The sequence below is a fragment of the Lynx canadensis genome, chromosome C1, assembly GCF_007474595.2.
Source record: "Lynx canadensis isolate LIC74 chromosome C1, mLynCan4.pri.v2, whole genome shotgun sequence".
NCBI classification, from domain to species: Eukaryota; Metazoa; Chordata; class Mammalia; order Carnivora; family Felidae; genus Lynx; species Lynx canadensis.
The window spans coordinates 211,746,312-211,764,661 of record NC_044310.1 but is presented as its reverse complement, the minus strand read 5'-3'; the positions used below and the strand labels follow the sequence as shown (position 1 = coordinate 211,764,661).

Below are 18,350 nucleotides of genomic sequence, written 5' to 3'. Positions count from 1 at the left end.
CATGTTTGACCACGGGTTTTCAGTATAAGACAAATACACGAATATACTTGAATTGGGGATTAAAATGTGCATTGAATGTGCCTTTGCACAAAGCACTCTGTTCCTCAATGCAACACAAAATTAAAAAATTCCCCAAGTCTCTGGGGGTGGATTAGTGATTAAATGTACAGCTGGACTTGAGACTGAAGTCTTTTTTGTTTTTTTTTTTGTTTGTTTTTGAGAGAAAGAGAGACAGAGCACAAGGCAGGGAGGGTCAGAGAGAGAGGGAGACACAGACTCTGAAGCAGGCTCCAGGCTCTGAGCTGTTGGCACGGAGCCCGGCACGGGGCTCGAACCCCCACTGAGCTGAAGTTAGCCGCTTAACTGACTGAGCCACCCAGGCACCGCTAGACTGAAGTCTTTAGAAAGAAATTGTTAAAATCTTCATAAATTTCTTTTTAAGTTTTCATTATAACTCATTTGGACTTGTAATTTCTGTAGTAATTGTTTTGTAAGAAAATAATTCATTTTACTTTTTTTCATGTATAGTTGACTTTAAGAAAATAATTCTGATCGCCCCCCCCAGGAATGATTACCTATTACGTTAACTTTCATGAGCTTTTGGTTTCTGTTGTTGGTTTTACAGATATTGCAGAAACACTTCACTTCCTCCTGTGCGGTGCCTCTAATGGGAGTTGTCAGGAGCAGATTGATCTTGTTCCACGAAGCCCTCAAGAACTGTACGAGCTGACGTCTCTGATTTGGTAAGGATCGGGCCAGTAGTAACTGTGGTTTATAGGTGGGTGTTTCACTTTAGAGGTCTGTCATTTCATAGTTCAGGAAGCTACTTAATAAAATAATTGCACCTCTGTTTTCAGCGAACTTATGCCATGTTTACCAAAAGAAGGCATTTTTGCAGTTGATACCATGCTGAAGAAGGGAAATGCGCAGAACACGGATGGTGCGATATGGCAGTGGCGTGACGACCGTGGCCTTTGGCATCCCTATAACAGGATTGACAGCCGGATCATTGAGGTAGTAGTTTCATCGTACCGTTTAAAGATGTTTATTTTGGTGGAGAGTGGGTGTAGGGATGGAGTGGGGAGGTGGATGTGTGTACTTCAATGTGCTCGCTTTTGAATTAACTCAAGATTCTCTCATTTTGTCTCCTGAGAACAAGGTCCTCATTTCTGTTCAGGTCAGAAAACATGATGTTCTAGTCCTGCTTCTGCTGCTAACTACCTGATTGACTTGGAGCAAGTAATTTAAGTTCTTTGTTCCATAGTTTCCTCATCTCTGAAAGGAAACATTGGAGGAGTTAGGCCAAATGTTTAAAAGTCCCTTCTGTCTCCTACCCAGAAGAAAACCTCCCATAAGCAAAGATTTGCATACAAATCGCTGTTTCTCAGCACTTACTAAAGAGCGAAAACATGGAAACAACTTACATATCAAAGTCTAGGTGAAATGGTTAAGTAGGTTTTGATACATACTAGCCTCATATGTAATCCATTGGGATAAATTTTAAGTGACATAAAATGGGATATGATAAATGACCACGTAATAATCAAATTTTGTGGCTCTTTGGGGAGCTCAGCAAAATAATAGAAAAAGGAATAATACAAAGGAGAGAGGTGCACCAAAAATATTTAGTGTTTTCCTGTGAAGATTTTTTGTGTGATTTTATTCTTTTCATTACTTCCATGTTAAGTATGCATTGAATATTTCAAAAAATTTTCAGGTCCGGAAAATCACCCTGTGTAAGAACTGTTGGTCACAGCATTAATTGGGGTACCATGCATCATTTACTAATACTTTCAGTGTGTGAGATACCTTTAAGTCATACTATCTTTCCCAATTTTTACCTGTGATGTTTGAATCTTTATAGAGCATCACTCTTGAAGAGACATTCTTTAAAGATGTCTTCTACCTGTTAGTTTTTAAAACCAAATTTTTGAAAACCAACTTTGAAACCACTGTTACCAAATCAGAAGTTCTTCTGAAAACATCCAAGTTTTGAGTCAACTTTTAGGTGTGATGGGTCCACTGTGTGTTCTCTTAGTGTGTAAGCAGGCCATGGTCTAACGTGGTCAGTGCTAAGCCGCCTTCTTTTAGCATTTTCTTATTAATTGCATTTTCCCTGTTTGCTTACTCTCTTATACTTCCCTGGAGGCCTGTCTTCCACTTAACCTAGGAATTCCATACATCGGACTGTTACAAAAATGAATATTCTGTCACTTCTTTTGGCTGTCTTATGTCAAGCACATAGTGTCAAAGCGTGTCATTTTCTTTTCGGACAGTGCCTGCATGCACAGCCTAAGCATTGCTCTCTCAGGTCCAGTTGTGTCCCTTTCAATCTTAGAGCATGATGTAAATGGAAAGCCTTTTGATCTAAGGGTAATTTTATAGGAGCATATTGTTTAAAGAAGATTTTGGTGGGCTGCTAAGAATCCATGATGTAAATAACATTTTAACCTAAAAATTAGATACTAAGATTTTATGGGTAACGATTTTTTTTCTATCAGCAATGTCTTAAAAGCTTCCTTAATACAAATGGTGTCATCTTCATGTCACTGATTCTCCATGACTGGATCTTTCATCAGGAATTTATCTGTATTTATTTATGACTCCAGGGGCCTTAAAGGGCCTGTGGTGTATATTTGTGTTTAATTAAAAATGATTTATTGAATAAATGAGTGTTGTCACATCCACACTATTAAATTTTCCATATTCTTTGACTTCACCATCTGAAACCTGATCAAATAAATCTGTAAGTTAGCGTTTATGAAGGTTCCCCACTGTGTCTTAAGTTAATAAATTTCTCCATGTTTATATTCAAGGTTTCTCTCTCTTTGCTCTCAGGCAGCCCATCAGGTCGGTGAGGATGAGATAAGCTTGTCCACTCTGGGACGAGTTTATACTATTGATTTTAATTCTATGCAGCAAATCAATGAGGACACGGGAACAGCACGTGCCATTCAGAGAAAACCTAACCCCTTAGCCAATACTAACACTAGTAAGTACCTTTCGAGTTAATTGTAGTACGATACTGTCATGTGAATAATATTTGCGGTGATTGTTTCATTGAGTGTCTTTATTAAGCTGAAGACTGCTGCATAGGAGTAATTAATTTCTTGTTGTTTCTATCGTGTTTTAATTGATGAATAAGCCAGGATTGCCGAAATGGTATCCTCCGCATTATTTTTCTGCTGTGTGGTTTGCTGTGTTCCGGAATTCCAGCGAGAATTGGCCCATGCAGTTTTTTTATCTGATCCTGTTCTCCCTCTTTTACCTCTAGATCCACTTGCACCTGTCAGATTAGTTTTTCCAACCTTATAGATTATACTTTCCCGTGAACGTTCTCTTCTTAACTAATGACCAATAGATGATTTGACTGTTTTTTCAGGTTTCTGACATTTATCTTTGTCCTTGGGGATACATACCGTCCATTGCTTTTGCAGCTCTAGTTTAGAATGCAGGGGTCAGCAGACTTTTTCTGGAAAGGGCCAGATAGTAAATATTTAACCTTTTGGACAGCACGGTCCCTGTACTCAACACTGCTGTTGTGACTCCAAAGCCGCCATATACGATATGTAAACAAACGCACGTGGTTATGTTCTGGCAAGATTTGCTGTACAAAAGTAGGTGCTGGGCCACATTGGGCCTTTGGACCAGACTTTGCCAGCCCCTCATCTAGAGCTTACTTTTCATCAGTTTCCTTTCCCCTGTACTTTATTCCCCCTAAGGAAAGCAGCAGATCATCTTGTGTTTCCATAGCTTCTAGTCACGTACCCTCTGTCCATTACTTGAACTCTGTTTCTTACCAGTGGTTTAGGTGGCTAACACTGAACATCCTTAGTGTTTTGTTAAGTATATATTATTAAAATAAGAGGTACGGTGTGCTGGTGGCTTGTTCTTTCGAGCTGGCTACATTTTGTCTAAACGCTGCTCGTGGCATCTTTGTAGACCCTAGTCAGTCATATCAGATAAGTTGACTTGTTACATGACCAAATTTTTAATTTTTTTTTTCAACATTTTTATTTTTTTTATTTTTGGGACAGAGAGAGACAGAGCATGAACGGGGGAGGGGCAGAGAGAGAGGGAGACACAGAACCGGAAACAGGCTCCAGGCTCTGAGCCATCAGCCCAGAGCCTGACGCGGGGCTCGAACTCACGGACCGCGAGATCGTGACCTGGCTGAAGTCGGACGCTTAACCGACTGCGCCACCCAGGCGCCCCCTATGACCAAATTTTTAAAGTAACATTTCAGATCATCACGGCAGCTTGCGTGCTTTATGTTGTTCACTTCCTTGTGTTTCGGAGGTCTGTCACTTCAGGATTGTCCGTTTTTTTACAACAGGCGGATATTCCGAGTTAAAGAAGGATGATGCTCGAGCACAGCTTATGAAAGAGGATCCGGAACTGGCTAAGGCTTTCATTAAGACGTTATTCGGTGTCCTTTATGAAGTGTATAGTTCCTCGGCAGGACCTGCGGTCAGACATAAGTGCCTTAGAGCAATTCTTAGGATAATTTATTTTGCGGATGCTGAACTTCTGAAGGATGTCCTGAAAAATCATGCTGTTTCAAGGTGTGTTCATGAAAACAGTGAAGACTTTTTAGAAATCCAAGTCTCCGCAAGTAATTTCAGAAACCTTAAAAGTGACAACATAGAAAAAATATGCACAGAACAGTTTCTTTGTAGTATCTGGAGCCCCTTGTCTCTTTATATGCATACACACCTTTGAGAAGGACTAAAACGAATGCAAAAGTTGAGCGTTTAAGGAAAACTTGTCGTTGTAGTGGACTGTTTTCATAATTAAAATGTTTTGCTCTCAGAGTTAAAGTAGTATGGCCCAAAATAATTCTCACATTCAGACAGATGTTTTATATGTGAATGCTTTCTTTTTTTAGTCACATTGCTTCCATGCTGTCAAGCCAAGACCTGAAGATAGTAGTTGGAGCGCTTCAGATGGCAGAGATCTTAATGCAGAAGTTACCTGATATTTTTAGTGTTTACTTCAGAAGAGAAGGTAATGTCCTCCATACTCACTCATTAATGGCTAGTCTTTTCGTTTACGTAGTATTGCAATAGCATGTATAGTTCTAATTCCGAACAACCTCTTACGTGAGAAGTCTCCATCCTTACAGCTCACATACATACAGGGTGTGTCCTTTGTAAAATCTGTCGATACAAGTTGTGTGAGATTCACAGTCTGTTGATAAACAGTAAGTTGTAATGATTTGAATGTTTATGGCCCAGAAGTAATCATTAACATTTCCTTTCATGTAGATAATGTGCAGCTCCCATAAAGACGCCTCGAGAAAGTCAGAGGCCACTTTCTTTCCCAGTGAATCCCATTAGTAGATAGAACACTTGGAAGAGGGATTATTATTTACTTCGTTGTGTGCCTAGTGGAATATTTTTAGGCTTCATTTATGTATGTACTGAAATCTTTAGTATGCAACTGGTCTGGTCCCCTGATTTGAGGAATCTGAATGTGGAAATCAGCCTAGGAGAGATGGTACTTGTCTGTTCTCTTTTTGAAGACCTCAAAGACTGTTGTTGCTCATTCAGGTGTTTTCTCCTTTTCAAGCATTCCAAGATATTAAAAGAAGTTCTTTCTCATAAACAGGTCTCTGTAATTCTTTTGGTCTTTTAGAGATACTTTGGTGTTGCGAGGACACGGGAGATCATGGTGTTTTTATACTGAATTAATCCTTAGCTTCGTCTTCCATCTTAACCAACAATTCTAGTTCTTTCTGCAAATGATCTGTTTTCCCTTGTTTCATCACCTGATGCTGGCTCTGTATCTCTTCACATCTTGAGAATGCTGTAGTCCTGTTAGTGTAAGAGTATTAAATAGGAAGAGGCTTTCACCATTTTTTACTCGTTTTGTTTAAAAAACAGTCAAAAAAAAAAATTCCAGTGCTACATATTTATTTGAAGTGGAAAGCAAATTCCATAACTGTGGTTTACAAATGGGGTGCCTGTATGAATAGATGTTTCTGTGCTCACATAAACATTTGGTATGTGGTTTTTTTAGCCTTGGATTATCTTATAATTTGTGTGTATCTTGGTTTTGGTGTTAGCCTTTAGTTCTACCTTTCGGATGTATTCCGCCCTCTGATTTGGAAGTCTTATGAGAGTATGTCTTTTTCTCAAAGTGATTTTTTTTTTTTCTTTTTACATGTATAAGAACACTATGCCATCAAATTGAATTTTCCACCCCCCAGATAGTCATATAGTGTATACATTATGAAGTTTGGCGATGGGGGGGGGGGTGTGCTTGATTAGTTCAGCTACTTTGCATCTGGCATTTGTTCTGTCCAGTTCCACCTGTCATTTTTTTCTTGAGGACTTGCCTTCTAGAATCTGTGTTAGATCCTCCTGCTGTGTGTTCCATCAGCACTGTATTTTCTCTCTGAGGAGCAGTTTACTCTATTTGCAATTTCTTATAAAAATTATTTTTTCTCCCCAGTAAGTGCCCTAAGTCCATTTTTCTCACTAACGGTCATATTCTTAGTACCTTGCGCACAGTCTGGCATATGATTGCTGCAAACAGTATTTGTGGAGTCAACGCCTGAAGTTTGAGATCATTCAGACATCTTGCGGTCTTGTGAGGTTTTTTTGTTTGCTTTGAGAATCTGATGGAAAACTCTGGACTCTATCCCGGAAAAAACGTGAATGTGTGAACATGCGCTCATATACTCAGACGTACACCTTTGCATACAGTTAATAGTTCGTGGCACTCCCCTCCGCCCCACCTACATTCTCCTGTGATTCTAGCCCAGATATGAACCCCTGCCTTCATGAGTTACAGTTCGGCTCTCCTTGTACACCTCCAAGGATGTGAAAATCCCCATCCTTGGGTTGCTGGTGTTCTCTCTTTTGGCAGCAGCGTCACGGTTACTTTCGTCTCATTGTAGCATTTGAAGCTGGTTAATAATCGTAGCAGGTCTTTCTTTACTTGTGGCGATCGAACCACAGGTGCGCTACTGTGTTTTTGTAGTTGATTGTTTTTATAATGGGTATTTTGAATTCTCATTAGGTATTTATGTGTGACCCTATTAAAACTTCCTGTTACCAGATTTTGAATATTAGATGATGTTCAAAATAATTATCTTTCAATATCAATATCAATATCTTTCTTTAATGTTGAATTTGCCTACGACTCTTTCGAATGGGTCAAGTTGAAAACCCTGGCACCTAAGGGCCTCCACCCCCACTCCTACCCCCCCAATTCGCTGGATACTTTTGATTCATTCCCTGTTTAGCATTTAGGGATTTTGTAATCATGGGAGGTGGTTCTAATTAAAACTGACTCTTTTAAATCTGTTACTGTATAGGTGTAATGCATCAAGTAAAACACTTAGCAGAATCAGAGTCTTTGTTGACAAGTCCACCAAAGGCATGTACGAATGGGTCAGGATCCTTGGGGTCCACGACGTCAGTCAGCAGTGGAACAGCCACGGCTGCCACTAATGCTGCGGCTGACGTGGGATCCCCCAGCTTGCAGCACAGCAGAGATGATTCTTTAGATCTGAGCCCTCAAGGGTAAGTCAGAGTTCTGTGGTGGTTTTTATGCTCTTTGCCTTTAACTGTCTCCTGGTACCTGAGATTCCCATAGGGAATAAAATGGTAAAATATTCGAGAGTACACCTTGTATTTTCCCGTCTGTATCTTCTTAGACCTTTAATGGGAATGGGTGGGAAGAAACTGAACATGTATTACAAAGCCGTGTTTAGGAACCACAAGAGATACTAGGTATTTCCAGGGACAGTGAAGGCAGCTGAGGCTCAGAGAAGTTAATGATGTGCCCAAGTCACACACTGATTTTTACAGATGTAGGATTTGAGCCCTCATTTCTAATTCCCTGATCTTGCGAATATTTACTGCATTGTAGCGTACATTCCAGGTTTGAGACATCCAAGTAGTGACATGTGAAAAATATTAAAAATTAGAATTTTTAGAACGTACAGGAAAAAACCTGACTTCCCATTTATCTTCCATTGGCAAATGAGAACTTTGCTCTTAATAAAGGAAAATGGGAGTTCTTAAGTGTGTCTGCTTCCACCTCTTTATCTGTTTTTAATCCCCTTGTTGTACTGTGCTACTGAGAACATCGCCACCAAACCCTCATATTAGCTTTCATTTTGTTGGGTTAAAACAAACTATACTCTAAAGTGTTTTTGTTTCTTTGACATCAGAAACTTAATATGGCTGTAAGAATGGTGCATGATCAACCAGACTCGGTTCTGGAATTCAGAGCGTACTCCGTGTAATATTCCTTTTTACTCCTTTTAAGTTGTAACGTGGATCTGGGTGAAACATATAGTCAGTAAGTGAGGTCCAAAAATTGAACCTCTGTGAACTGCAAGGTAGCATTGTTCTAAGAAGCTGGCCAGCTGAGGATCCAGCTCCTTTTGGTGCCACCTGGTGGCAGTTATCCGCTCTAGCTTAAGTATGAATTTTGGCATTTGGACTTGGGCTACCCGCTGGGACTTCTGACACAGTGGCTGTTATTTTAGGAAACTTCTGGGTTTGGGTGGTGCCTGTGTCATGGATCCAGTCCTGTGAGATTGGACCTGAACAATACTGGAGACCCTCCACCTTCTCTGTTCTCCGGTTGGATTTGTCCGCCTGCCTCTCTCCTTCCTTCCTTTCCAGCCCCATTCCTTCCCCCTGGCTGCTGTAGTAACTTCCGCTACCGCAGGCATGGTGCCCTAGACAGCAGGCGCTTGGTGAGATGTGATGCAGCTCAGAGAAAGATGCTGTTTCTGAGCCACTGAAGGATTAGACTTGATTATAGTCTAATAATTGAAAATTCTAAAAAACAAAACAAAACAAAATGGAAAGCACCTTTTGGAGTTTTAAGTGGTTCCATTTCTTTTTAATATGGTTTCTAATGAAAAGTACATATAAATTTGTAAAGGGGGAATTTTTTACCCATACATATCTGGACGTTCACTCATTTTGCTTGTCAAGCATAAACACATTACTGTTTTTTTGTTTTTTGGTTTTTTTTTAATGTTTATTTTTGAGAGAGAGAGACAGAGCATGAGCAAGGGAGGTACAGAGAGAGAGGGAGACACAGAATCAGAAGCAGGCTCAAGACTCTGAGCTGTCAGCACAGAGCCCAGTGTGGGGCTCGAACCCATAAGCTGTGAGATCGTGACCTAAGCCAAAGTTGGACGCTTCACCAACTGATCACCCAGGCTCCCCAAACACATTAGCGTTTTTAATAGACATCAGATATTGGAAGAACTTTAAAACTTTTTCAGATTTTTCTAATTTTATTGTGGGTCACAGACCAACTGAACCAGAACATTTTTCCCATCTTATCTATCTTACATGGTTTTGTTATTCTAAGAATCATCTGATAATTTCAAACTATTTCTACTGTTAGGAATAGTGAAAATAAGACAGGCTACGTATGTTCCATTTCAGGTATTCTAATTCAGAATAGGTTATTCATACTATGATTTGATCTGTTTATAGGTAATTTTGAGTTTGTTTGTTTTTTTTTAATCCCTAAACTGTTTATAAATGAATTCATTTAGGATGTTATGGCAGTTGTATACCGTGAAATTACTTTGGGCAGTGTCAGGAAAGCATTTTGATAATATTAACACTCAATGTCATGAGTGTTACTTCTTGTCATTTAGGTTAGGGAAGAAATACGGTAATCAGATTTAACATTCTATTTCTAGTTTGATAGCGTAGGTCTTTTTAAGTTTTTATTTTTGCATTGTAAATTTGTTTTATGTACTTTTCTGTACGTGTACAACATTTTATAGTAAGAGTTTACCACAGGATTATTCAAATAGTCTATTTGGTTTTACTTTTAGTAGCTCAGTATAGTCAAATAGCTTTTTCTGAATGCATCATCTTCTGTGTCTCTATACCTCTTAGATCATGACTGGAGCAGAGTCTGCATTAAATAGGTAATCACTGAATGAAAAATACCGTTACGGCAGTATTTTACAGCTCCTTGTTTCTGCCATTTTAGCTTGCTTTTCAGTGAGTGATAATAAATCGTGGTAATTGCTAAACTTCTCCCATATTTTCTCATGTGATAGTCGATTAAGCGATGTTCTAAAGAGAAAGCGACTGCCAAAACGAGGGCCAAGAAGGCCAAAGTATTCACCTCCAAGAGATGATGACAAAGTAGACAATCAAGGTAATTCCTTTGGTGACACCATGGGGGTGGAAGGCAGAGGGCAAGATGGTACCAGTTAGAGACACGTATCTCACGAAAGCTGCTGATAGCTTTGAAGTACACCTGAGTTTACTCCGTGTTCAAAGTTGTTTCAGCTAATTCATCTCATAAGAACAGGAATGTTAAATTTCAGTTGGTTTTCATCAGTTACGCTAAAGTGGTTTAACCGTTATTCCCTTTTCTTCTCATAGCTAAAAGCCCCACCACTACTCAGTCACCTAAATCTTCTTTCCTGGCAAGCTTGAATCCAAAAACGTGGGGAAGGTTAAGCGCACAGTCCAACAGCAACAACATTGAACCAGCACGAACCGCGGGAGTCAGTGGTCTTGCCAGGGCTGCCTCAAAGGACACCATCTCCAATAATAGGTGAAGTGGGGGAATCATCTATTGCTTCTGTGCTTGGGATTAGCAAAACTGAGCATTATTTCAGTCAGCATGTGTATTGTATGGAGATGAAACATGGACACAGACCTTTAATTTATGCTCAGTAGTGGTATTGCTCAAAGATGAAGTAGATTTCTCAGTTCTTGAACTCCGTGCCTGGCTTTGTCCTGAATTTCAATCTTACATCTTAAAACATGTTTCAGCATTTCTTGTTGGGAGTTGTAGACATTCAAAACCAAATAAATTCTCCCTGTGGAACCTGTTCCTCAGTTTTATTCTAGACGAGTAAAAGCTGGCATTTTCTGCATGCACACACAGACACGCACACACACTCACCTGCTTCTCAGATCCCCTTCCTCTACCCTTTACATTAGGACTTAAAGATCTTAGAGTAGAGGTCGGTTGGTTGGTCTTAAGAAATTTAGAACTGTATCAGCTAAACTGTTTCACACACCAATTTGTGGCTATTAATAATTACTTCTTAAAAACCCTCTAGAGTTGTTCTTTTGACTCTGGATGTAGCACGCCAACATGGATTATTTCCTCTGCAACCAAGAAATTTTTAAAAATCAGATTCCACTGGCAAAGAAACAGGCTCTTTTTGTTTGGTTGATTGGTTGCGTTGGTTATTGTTTTTCTGAATTTCATTTGACAATAATTAAGCACGTGTATTTCTAAAGCCATCAGAATTTGTAATTTAAGCAGCGAGGTTTCAGTTAATTGTACATCTAACAGGTGCATGTTTCTGGTCTATAGTTCTTTACCTCACCTCTCCAAGGAACACAAATAAAGGACAAAGCAAGTGTGTCTGTACCCAATGAAACAGTCATGTCAAGTTGTTATCAGGCAAATAGTTAGGAAGGAAACTATTAATGTGGTAGAGTTCCAGGGAGTTAAAACTTTTTGTATATGTTTCATGTCATGACCTGAAATATATTTTAAGTACCTGTGCATTTCTCTAGTACACCTTAACCCATTTTCAAAATGACACTTAAATTTGGTTAATATGGAATCTGAGTTCATGAATCTATAAGCATAGGCCCAAAAGGGTTTTTTAAAAATGCAGCAGCAATTTGCCTTCGGGTAGTTACAGTCGAAATCCTTTTTGTACACTGAGACTAAATTTAATATCTTGTTTTTCCTTTGTGCAGAGAAAAAATTAAAGGTTGGATTAAGGAACAAGCGCATAAATTTGTAGAACGTTACTTCAGTTCTGAGAACATGGATGGAAGCAACCCTGCACTGAATGTCCTTCAGAGACTTTGTGCTGCGACCGAACAACTCAACCTCCAGGTACCGCGTTGGGTGCACCTTGCTGGTCCTTCACAGTCTCTTTTGGCGTCTCTTCTGTCTTCCTGTTCCTCCCTTGATGACTCTCTGGCCTTCCACGGATTTGCTGTCCTAGATGAACTTTTTAGCTAGACATGTACCTCTAGCACTGACGTTTCTGTAACGAGTCCCTTGACTTTCGTGCTTCATCATTTTATCATTAACGGTACCGGGAAATCTCTTCCTTGACTTTGTTCTCTTCACAACTCGTATTTCTTGACAAAAGAAGAGACTCGAGAAATGTCCCTTGAGTATATCTCCTCAACTCTGGGTATTAGAGTGGATGGGACCCTCCCTAACCTAACTGGGTCTCATAGTAGTTGAAGAGGGAGGTTGAATAAACTGTTTAAATTTCATCTGGTTCTTAGCCTTTTTACATTTTTTTGTGCACCCTGAGCAATTTGAGTAGTACGTGTTTTGCAAGAAATTGTCCATTTCATCTAGGTTTTAAATGTATTAATTTAAAGCCACACTTCATATTCTGTTTTAATCTTCTCCTTCTGGTGTTCTCTTTACCCCTCAATTTATATTCTCATTGTTTGTCTTTATTTATTTTGTTTGTTTTACATCGGTTGAGTGTGAGACTTTTCTATGTTAGTAGTGTGGATGCTGGTTAAGATCGTATTTTCCAAGGATCTACCAAGAATGCATCACTTCCCCTGCCTTCTTTTTTAAAGGTGTTGAGAATGTATTCTGTTCCTTTGGGGGAAGTGTAAATTGTGCATTTAGTAAGGACTGTTTAAATCAACATAGAAATACTCTTGCCAACTCTTGCAGGTGGATGGTGGAGCTGAGTGCCTTGTAGAAATCCGTAGCATAGTCTCAGAGTCAGACGTCTCATCATTTGAAATCCAGCATAGTGGATTCGTGAAGCAGCTGTTGCTTTATTTGACATCTAAAAGTGAAAAGGATGCTGTGAGCAGAGAGATCAGATTAAAGAGATTCCTTCATGTATTCTTTTCTTCACCAGTAAGTTGTCTATAATGCTTGTGTGTGTTATTACGGGAATCTTTGCTCACTAATGTGTGTATTTTCATCTCCATGATTTCCATTAGGTGCTGGTCAAGATACTCAGGTAAAGCTTCTAGCTTCTGATACACAGTTGGATTCCTTGGTCTTTTATAGATCACATACACTAGTAAAGCAACAGAATGGTGATTTAATGGTGCAAGTGCCACAGTTTTTATGATCTGTGTTATCCTGAGTCTTTGTTTTTCCTGCAAGCCCAGTCGTTAATAGTAGTCTCTCACTTGTGAGTGTGTTTATGCTCAATATTTGTTTTTAAACATACTGTAGTGGAAATACAGTAAACCTAGCTATAGACGTAAGATAGAGTGGACATTTCCATTTTGCATATAAAATACAGTATTAACAGTTGTATTCGAGAGTACTTAGTCACCACTTACAATCTGGATTACAAGAGCAGAGGCCACAAAGAGGCTCCCCTACCTTCAGCCTCAGTGGGTAAGAGCAAGAATGTACCTGTTGTTGGACAATATTGACTTAACATCATTCTACTTGTTGACAACTACTTGAGATAAGGCATCCCTGGAGATGTCTCTGGATCTTCTGTGTAGTAGGGCTAAGGATGATTCTGTGTGTTAGTGGAAACTACTTCACTATGCCTTCCTTTCAGTGTTTGTAGTCATTTTGAGCATTTCTTGTTTTATTTTTTCAAATTTTAATTTTTTTATTTAGTTTTGAGAGAGAGCGCGCGAGGGAGCAGGGGGAGGGGCAGAGAGGGGGGAGAAAGAGAAGCTCAAGCAGTCTCCATGCCCAGCATGGACCCCAATGTGGGGTACCATCTCACCACCCTGGGATCATAACTTGAGCCTAAGTGAAGAGTTTGCCACTTAACTGACTGAGCCACCCAGGTACCCCTCTTGTATTGTTTTAACTTGAGCTACCTGAGGCAGAGTTGGTATTTGTTAGAGATGCATTAGATGTGTAGCAGTACTGGATGTGGTTTTATACTATGCCTAAGATTATGTACAGGTAGATGTGTAATCTCTTACCTGAAACTCCTTGGGGCTGGATGGTTTTCACAAGTTCTTCAATACAGTACATGGATATTACCTGATATCCCCAGTGGATAAATAACACTCCACACACATTAAATGTTTTTGCAGCAAAGCATGTGAATATTCCTACTAAATAAACGTAAAGACTGCAGATAGCCTTGTGTCTGGGTCAGGTTTCACCACCACACAAGTTGTGTTTTCAAGCCCTTTGGACCTAGGAGCTAGGAATAAAGGATTGTGGACCTGCGCAAAAAGCGTCTCTATTTTGAAATAATTTATTTGGAAGTAACCATTCCAACCAAATGTATCAAGAGATAAAAGAGAATAAATGAATGGTTCTCTTCTGCAAAACTGCCTGTTAAATTTTCTTGTTGAGCAGTGTTCCATTTTCAGGAGGCCTTGCTTAACCGATTGGTTTATTTATAACTTCAGCTTCCTGGAGAAGAGCCCATTGGAAGAGTAGAACCAGTGGGTAATGCACCTTTGTTGGCATTAGTTCACAAGATGAACAACTGCCTCAGCCAGATGGAACAGTTTCCAGTCAAAGTACATGACTTCCCCAGTGGGAATGGGACAGGAGGCAGGTAAGAATCATGGCTTGGGTGTGCCCTTGCCATTGGACTTTGTGCTTAATTTTGTTGAGGTAAAGTGGCAAGAGGTCTGGTAATATCTTCATCTGCCCAAAGACCATTTGGTTGTAATGGCTAAAGAAAAATACTTTTTATATTTAAAATCCACCCCTTGTGTTTTTTAAACATGGTGTTTTGGAAATCTGTAACCCAGTGACTGTGTTGGCAACCCGTAATAAGCTTAGTGTTCCATTACTTTAATCTAGCTAGAATGCTTCTCCGTGAATTTTACAGGCATGGATGATAAAATATTTGCATTCTGTGCAGTATTGGGATTTCCTGTGTGATGTGATCATACCTTTGATGGGTTTTAACAAATAAGTTTATTTTGAAGTTTTCTTGTTTTAATAAAACTTTCTATTTTTTTCTATAATATAGTACTTTTACTGGACTCATGAAGTGCTACAGAAAGAATTCACTGTAAAGGTTCATTATTGTATTTTATGGAATGTTACAAGGTTTCTAGAATGTCATGACTGGAAGCATACAAAATAAGAAATTAGTTTGGTTGTTTTGAGTTTATTTATTTTGCGAGAGAGTGCGAACATGTGTGCGCAGGGTAGGGCCAGAGGGAGACAGAATCTCAAGCAGGCTCCGTGCTACCAGTGCAGGCCCCATACGGGACTCCATCTCAGGAACTGTGAGATCATGACCGGAGCCAAAAAGCAAGAGTCAGATGCTTAAGAACTGAGCTCCCCGGGTGCCCCTGAGATCAGTTTGGTTTAAAAATACACAGTCTGATGTATTTTGAAAGCATTTAAATTTGTGATTGAATTAAAACAATATGCATTACTGGATCAGATGGAGCAGTGTGGGCTAGAGCTTTTTTGGCTTTGAAAATTAATATAGAAAGTGGTATTCGGTTTTAATCATCCTTCTGGAGGATTTTATGAAACAAGGGGGCATCTCATCTATGCCTGAGAAAAACCATGACGTTTTTCATTTTCACCCAGATTTGTGTAAAGTGTGTATGTTTACATATGTATCCGTTTAATGCAATATTCCTCTCCAATACCCCAGTTTGCATGCCTTCTGGAATCTTAAAGAGAACTGCATTTTAAGCCTGCCTGTGTCTTAACATTGTCAGCCCTTTTTCAGAAATGAGCGATTAATTCTCATTTCCAGGGTCAGACTGGTGTAGCTCTTGAACTGCTTCATTCAAAAGAATATAGTGAAGTAAATTGTAAAGGGTAGTTTTTTTTTGTTTTGTTTTTTTTTTTTTTTTTTTTTTCAACGTTTATTTATTTTTGGGACAGAGAGAGACAGAGTATGAACGGGGGAGGGGCAGAGAGAGAGGGAGACACAGAATCGGAAACAGGCTCCAGGCTCTGAGCCATCAGCCCAGAGCCCGACGCGGGGCTCGAACTCACGGACCGCGAGATCGTGACCTGGCTGAAGTCGGACGCTTAACCGACTGCGCCACCCAGGTGCCCCTGTAAAGGGTAGTTTTAAAGTAATTTTGTAGCAGAAGCATTTGAAAGCAAAAAAGAGGGCTTTTTCTTTTGTTTTTAAATCCATAGAATTTAGTTAGGCAGTGGCAAAATACTGCCGAAGTGAGCATGCACAGTGGTTGCGGAATGTTTATTCTAGAGAAATGGCTAAATCTCGGTGGGGAGGGATTTCTGCCCGCTTGGATTTATGGTACGACAGAGAATGATGATTTAATGTTCTCATATGCGTGCATACACACCCTCTTTTATTTCTTACTTTAACAACTTTACTAAGTAAGTCAAATTGCTGACTTCACTATTTACATAACTGGTAAGTAAGTGCTTATTTTGTGCCTTAAAAAATGCAGTTTGTATTATCTTGCTTTTGTGTGAATTATTATGTTGATTTTGAAAATAATAGAATAACTTTTTTTCACAAATTATCTTGAGCTTTTCTCTCAACAGAGGATCACAGGCTTTAAAATTTTTCAACACCCATCAGTTAAAATGCCAGTTACAAAGACATCCAGACTGTGCAAATGTGAAACAGTGGAAGGGTGGGCCTGTCAAGATTGATCCCCTGGCTTTGGTACAAGCTATCGAGAGATACCTTGTGGTCAGAGGTACTTTCCCTATATGTGTGTTTTGTTTCCATACGTACATGTGGGCTGGGAATATTGGGGGATAGATAAATGATTTCCCTTGTATTACTACTTCTGTTCAAACCTACCTTCAGGAACTCGGCTTCCCATCATTTATTTAATACGTAGTATGTGGAAATGTGGTAAATTTCCTGGGAGCTGACTGCTTACAGTCAGCTGGAATGTAATGTAGTGGGAATGGCATTTTGTACGTGACTGTTTTCTTGAATCCTTCTGTTTCATAGGTCAAGGTGTAGTATACACGTGTTTTTCTAAGAGCGTATTAGTTTAACCGGTATATGTGGGCCCTGGCATATAAAGTTGCTAGAAATTTAACAGCCTTCTTGCATCCTTAGGGTATGGAAGAGTAAGAGAAGATGATGAAGACAGTGATGATGATGGCTCTGATGAGGAAATAGACGAGTCTCTGGTAAGGTGCTGTTCTCACCATGTTGTAATGGATGAAGTTCAGGGCCTGTAGCTTAACTGGATTTTCTTTTGCTTCATTTAGGCCGCTCAGTTCTTAAATTCAGGAAATGTGAGACACCGGCTACAGTTTTACATTGGAGAACACTTGCTCCCGTATAACATGACTGTGTATCAGGCAGTCCGACAGTTCAGTATACAGGCTGAAGATGAAAGGGAGTCCACAGACGATGAGAGCAATCCTCTGGGAAGAGCTGGTATTTGGACAAAGACTCATACAATATGGCAAGTAAAATGACTTCGTTCGGTTTTCATCAGCTTTGTTACTGTTTGTGTGTTTTGGGAATTCATATGAATGGCTGGCCTAAGTAAGGGGAGGAGACCCAAATCCTACATTTTATTATCAAAAGCCACTTCACATACTTTGCATGAATGCCTACACGCATGCAAATACGTATGTGTGTGCTTGCCTTCGTTATGTCCACTAGAAAACGTGTTTGTTCAAGGGCAGTAATCCTAGCTTACGTCACCTTTTTAGATTCATTTCAGATCTTTAAATAAGACAGAAACATCTCCATAAGATGAAGTTCCTTTGGGTGATGAGCAGCTTGGCATCTTTAAGCCCTTAGAGGCACTTGGATGCAGCTTCCCACATTGTGAATGAATGTCTGCTACTTACATTTAATTAAAGAGATCTGTTCTCCCCTGGACCACCCCCGGAGTTCCTCAGGTGGCCCCTCCTGGGAATGTGGTCTATTTGCGGTCTCTTTTTGGAAGCGGTGCCGTTGGTAATTCTCCAGACCCAGAAGTCAAGAGAAACTGGATAGATCTTAGAGTTCTAGAAACTCCAGTGTCTGTGGGTCACCCTTTGGCCCCTGTAGAACAGTTTTTATTCTTAAGATCTACATTTAGTTTACGTACTCTCCAATCGATTTAGGTACAAACCCGTGCGAGAGGATGAAGAAAGTAATAAAGATTGTGTTGGTGGTAAAAGAGGAAGAGCCCAAACAGCTCCAACAAAAACATCCCCCAGAAATGCAAAAAAGCATGATGAGTTATGGCACGGTAAGTTCGTGCAAGGGACGGGAAGACCCATCGCCATGGGGCAGTAGACTTCTTGTCCTGATTTATACCTAGCAGTCAAATCTTTATAATTTAGAAAATACAGAATTACCACAAATGAAAAATTAAGTATCTGCAAAATTAAATTTGGAAAGAAAATTGGAAAAGACTCAGATACTCTTTCCATGAAAAATTTGTTTTCATGAAGGCTAAAACACATTTCATTAGTAG

The 18,350-nt window shown here is 39.7% G+C and overlaps 1 protein-coding gene across 17 annotated transcripts in view; it reads left to right on the top strand.

Moving 5' to 3' along the window:
• TRIP12 (thyroid hormone receptor interactor 12) overlaps positions 1-18,350 on the top strand; it is a 140,241-nt gene that overhangs the window by 99,321 nt on the left and 22,570 nt on the right. For 6 of the 17 annotated variants that reach the window (XM_030326682.1, XM_030326687.1, XM_030326673.1 and 3 more), the window contains 15 exons: positions 626-743; positions 858-1,017; positions 2,839-2,992; positions 4,337-4,565; positions 4,889-5,007; positions 7,325-7,532; positions 10,058-10,158; positions 10,389-10,563; positions 11,733-11,874; positions 12,688-12,879; positions 14,364-14,515; positions 16,441-16,613; positions 16,988-17,061; positions 17,143-17,342; positions 17,995-18,122. In XM_030326682.1, the coding sequence (XP_030182542.1) occupies positions 626-743; positions 858-1,017; positions 2,839-2,992; positions 4,337-4,565; positions 4,889-5,007; positions 7,325-7,532; positions 10,058-10,158; positions 10,389-10,563; positions 11,733-11,874; positions 12,688-12,879; positions 14,364-14,515; positions 16,441-16,613; positions 16,988-17,061; positions 17,143-17,342; positions 17,995-18,122 (2,325 nt within the window). The remainder of the gene's footprint in view (positions 1-625; positions 744-857; positions 1,018-2,838; positions 2,993-4,336; positions 4,566-4,888; positions 5,008-7,324; positions 7,533-10,057; positions 10,159-10,388; positions 10,564-11,732; positions 11,875-12,687; positions 12,880-14,363; positions 14,516-16,440; positions 16,614-16,987; positions 17,062-17,142; positions 17,343-17,994; positions 18,123-18,350) is intronic. The other 11 variants (XM_030326683.1, XM_030326679.1, XM_030326686.1 and 8 more) reach the window with 6 other exon arrangements.